Consider the following 4,016-nt stretch of genomic DNA (forward strand, 5'->3'; position numbering starts at 1 on the left):
GAACAGAAAATGTCATATGTATCACCGACTGTCTTCCATGTTATTTCTTTTCTTTTGTATTCCTCTTTTGTATTCATTTCACCGTCTGGTATTGTTTCCCCGGCAATTACCTCGAGGTCAAACTCCACTAATGCGCTGCCATGTTTCGTTTCATCTGTTTGCTGGACGCGCCTTTTTCTCGCTAACGATTTGCAACGACATCTTAGTACAGATACAAGTATTTTCAACGCTTTCGGTACTTCATCAGTATGACTGTGTATGCGTAAAGATATGATACAAAGAAACAGCACGAGCACACTGTAGATCATCTGAAATAAGATGTAATAGAATATATACGGCACGGGAGCGGAGCTCTGTGGAACTTGGTTGTGAATTACTTGCATATAGACAATAAAAGATAAAAACACAGTTATTGCCACTGAAGTCCTTTCACCGCTACTTGCTGGCATGAGGAACACAAAGCCGTTTATACATCCAAGAAATACCAACGGGATTATGATGTAGACAAGAAGAAATCCGGTTTTCCGTTTAATATGCAGGTCAATGTTAAAGGTAAATGCATATTCACTATACACATGTCCTTTTGTGAATTCCCATTGACTGTTGATGCTGAAGAATGATTGATTGACTTTCTCAGACTTTGCATACAGTGTCATTTCCTTTGCGGAATACGACAGGCTTGAAAAACTCATCTGGCAGGTTTGGTTATCAAATGGATAATAGGTTGCATCAACTGAACAAATAAATCTAATAACGTCTCCGGCACTCCAAATAACATCGCCATTATGAACTACTTTCAGGTTGTTATTCATTTCTCCAACTTGCTCAACATTGAACGCAGACTGACGAAGATACAACTTAGGTTTCCATAAATCTTCACTTTCCATCACCAATGAGGACATATTGTCATAATCTGCGGGGTCCCAAGTCATTCGCTCTTCTTTCCATGTCATCGTCAGCAATAATGTTACCACCATTTCACCCGAAATTTCGTCCAAGCTGTGTATGCTTGATAGAAAGGGTTCAATTGTCACATGAACTGTGTCACTATGATTCAAAACAGGACGAACCTTTCTGTTGTATCCAGTTGTTAAATTATAGTGTAAATCACTCTCAATTGTACATAAAGAAGAAAAAACATTAACATTTAACCACAATACATAAACATTAAAAGAAAGTATCCTCGTCATATTGTCGAACTGAAATTTCAATGATCTATCATCATAGCAATCATAAATCCGTACTAACACTGCTTCTTTCAAGAATCGTTCTGAACTATTTTTTTATTGAATGTTTTTTCCGGTACTCACTGCTTAACAGGTTATTTAATACTCCATAATCACGACGTTTTTACATGAAAACACATTCAGAATTCCCATTTGACGCTTTACCTAATTGCAATTTATTGCAGACCAAAGCAGATTCAATGAAACAAATTAACAAAATATCTGATAGCACTGATTGACAAATGCTTTTTTCTAATCAGAACATCCATGTAATTGGGAGTTGGTCAATACTTGACTAAGTAGGCAGGTAACGTGAGTCTGCATATGTTTAAGCTGGAATTTTGAGTCTGCAACCAAATGTGGCGGCAAATCTGTAAAAAATACATTTCACCCAGTCAGTAGTATTAATAAAGTATTTCAGTAAATGATTGCGTCCTCTCTGCTATACTGTTTTATTCATATTCGTAGGTTGTTGAACAAAACAGATATTTTAATAACCACCTGAGAAAAAAATCGTATTTATCAAATTTGGTAGTAAGTGCCGTTTTTCCTCAAAGTAATAGTAATGATAAACGCTATCATTTCTAAAGGGGGGCTTTCATGGCCAAAACCTTTGGTTCATCAGCCTCTTTTGTAATAGTTTTTGCCGTGTATGTCGGAGCATGATTTAACGAAACATTAACATATTTTCCAGTGCCTTCTCTTTCTTACCATTTCTTAGAGCCAACATCCATTTTTCCATCTGTGTATTTGATTGCCAAAAAACCCAAAAGCAAACTTCAATTTATCATGTTTTACGTTTTTCGTTATCTCTACAATTCTTTCATTTCCTTCTCTCATTTCAGTTTCCATATCTATAAATATGTGGTTCTCTAATCTTCTTCTTTGAACCCATGCATGTATTCATTCTTTAAGTATATTTTTTTCAATGTATGGCCGTCTTTCATGAATTATTTTATCTACTTGTTTCAGATCTCTGTTATCTCAGCTCTGTTCTATGTTCCTAGACGTTTCCATAAGTAATGTGCTCAAGGAACTCGTCCAAAAGTTGCTTGATTTTTACGACGAGATGTTGGAGACGAGACGAGAAAAATTAATTTGTTCTGTAATTGTCTGGAATATCTGTGTCAAATACTTTTACTACATGCATTAACATCTTAAACACGTGTCATCAATGATGATTGAAAATGTTGGGGTACATGATGTGACTAGTTAACTGAACAGATCTGCTGGTTGACGTAAAGAGATCGAGTTGAATATCAAACCTACGGTGTATGTCTTCTATTTCCCTCTGTTCAAACCTTTGGCAACAAGCGAAGTGTCTGACTTTCATGAAATCTCTGTAATTTTGTGTCAATGTTGTTTTATCAGATCCAATATCTGTACTTTTATAGAGGTTTTTGGAACTTTAACACTGCATTTTAACCATCATCAGCCTTTCCAACCAGCAAGTTAAGGCTACGAATGGTGCTGTTAATGTGATCACGAAGCCGTTTCTGACCATCATATCTATGCTAATTGTAATTGTTAAACACATGTGGTAGGCACGTTTGTCTGTGAACATTTAACATTTTTTTTAAAAACTCGTGGTAGTACCATATGATATTGTGTGTTTACATACTTGTCTTCATATCATGTCCTTCTCGCAGTGATTGATTTCCTTGCAGTGAAAATTAATGTCTGATATTTTTTACCTTGTAGTATTTTACCCATTGACTTCTTTGTTTCATGTAACCGATGTTTCAGATCCCATTTACATGTTTTCGCTTCGTTTTTTCCCCAACCGATTTCTCAGTCGACAATGCCACCACAATGAAATGCTTTATCATTATATATATATATATATATATATATATATATATATATATATATATATATATATATATATATATATATATATATATATATATATATATATATATATATATATATATATTTACTAATAAATCTCAATTTTCCATATTTAAGAATCATTACTCTGGAGTGAGTTACAAATAATCATTAAAAGTTGCATATTGAGCGCTTCTTAACAAATGCGATGAAGGTTGCCTGCTCCGAAAAACAAGTATTGTTACAATATTGTAGCGACCTAGTCTTATCGCTTGTTGATTCACTAAATTCAAAGGTTTCTTGTATGTAATACAATATAGCCCCAACTAGTTTGCCACTGTCGACAGCTTTGACGTGCAATAAAATAGGTCTAACCATAACGTCAAACAAAAGTATTTTTTGGTAAACACATACAGCAAAAAGGTCCGTACATGCAATACAAATCACTATTTTACACTTGAAGCACTGACACTACATATCACGAACTAGGCGCTAACTGAGAAACATAAAAGATGTGAATTCCCAAGTGTGAATCACTCAGTACTCCGCTTGGATGCTTTCTAACCAAAACAAAAACAAAACTCGCTTCGTCGAAATCACCTGGATCTCGGATATACTCGGAGAAAATAACGAACACTCGATATTACCGAATTACAAAAATATGTATTACTTAAAGTGTCTAGACTCAAGAAGATACATTTGAAAGAAAAGAAGAAAATAGTACTTGAATAAAATTGATATCGTTGTGTACTGTAACGCATCTTACTAACTGATGCACTTATCACGTGTTTTACACGTGCTAAATAAACACCTTATAAGCTGGGAATAAGACAGTGACCTTTTTAAGAGTTTTCAGAGTTAAGAAATAAAATTAAAAAGCTTTCGCATTATTTGAATTTGGCATTTGCCCATTCAGATTTTAAGGTTAAATAATATCAACCCTGGTTCTGTAGGTTTGCG

The 4,016-nt window shown here is 34.6% G+C and overlaps 1 protein-coding gene across 1 annotated transcript; it reads right to left on the reverse strand.

Annotated features, from left to right (window-relative positions):
• Positions 1–127: 127 nt before the first annotated feature.
• On the reverse strand, positions 128–1,960 carry LOC128219468 (neuronal acetylcholine receptor subunit alpha-6-like). The gene is made up of 3 exons (XM_052927279.1): positions 1,938–1,960; positions 378–1,008; positions 128–181 (listed from the first exon to the last, which is right to left on the reverse strand). The coding sequence occupies exons 1-3, from the start codon at positions 1,958–1,960 to the stop codon at positions 128–130; spliced, it is 708 nt and encodes a 235-aa protein (XP_052783239.1).
• Positions 1,961–4,016: the final 2,056 nt, after the last annotated feature.

This window comes from Mya arenaria, chromosome 15 (genome assembly GCF_026914265.1).
Source record: "Mya arenaria isolate MELC-2E11 chromosome 15, ASM2691426v1".
NCBI lineage: Eukaryota > Metazoa > Mollusca > Bivalvia > Myida > Myidae > Mya > Mya arenaria.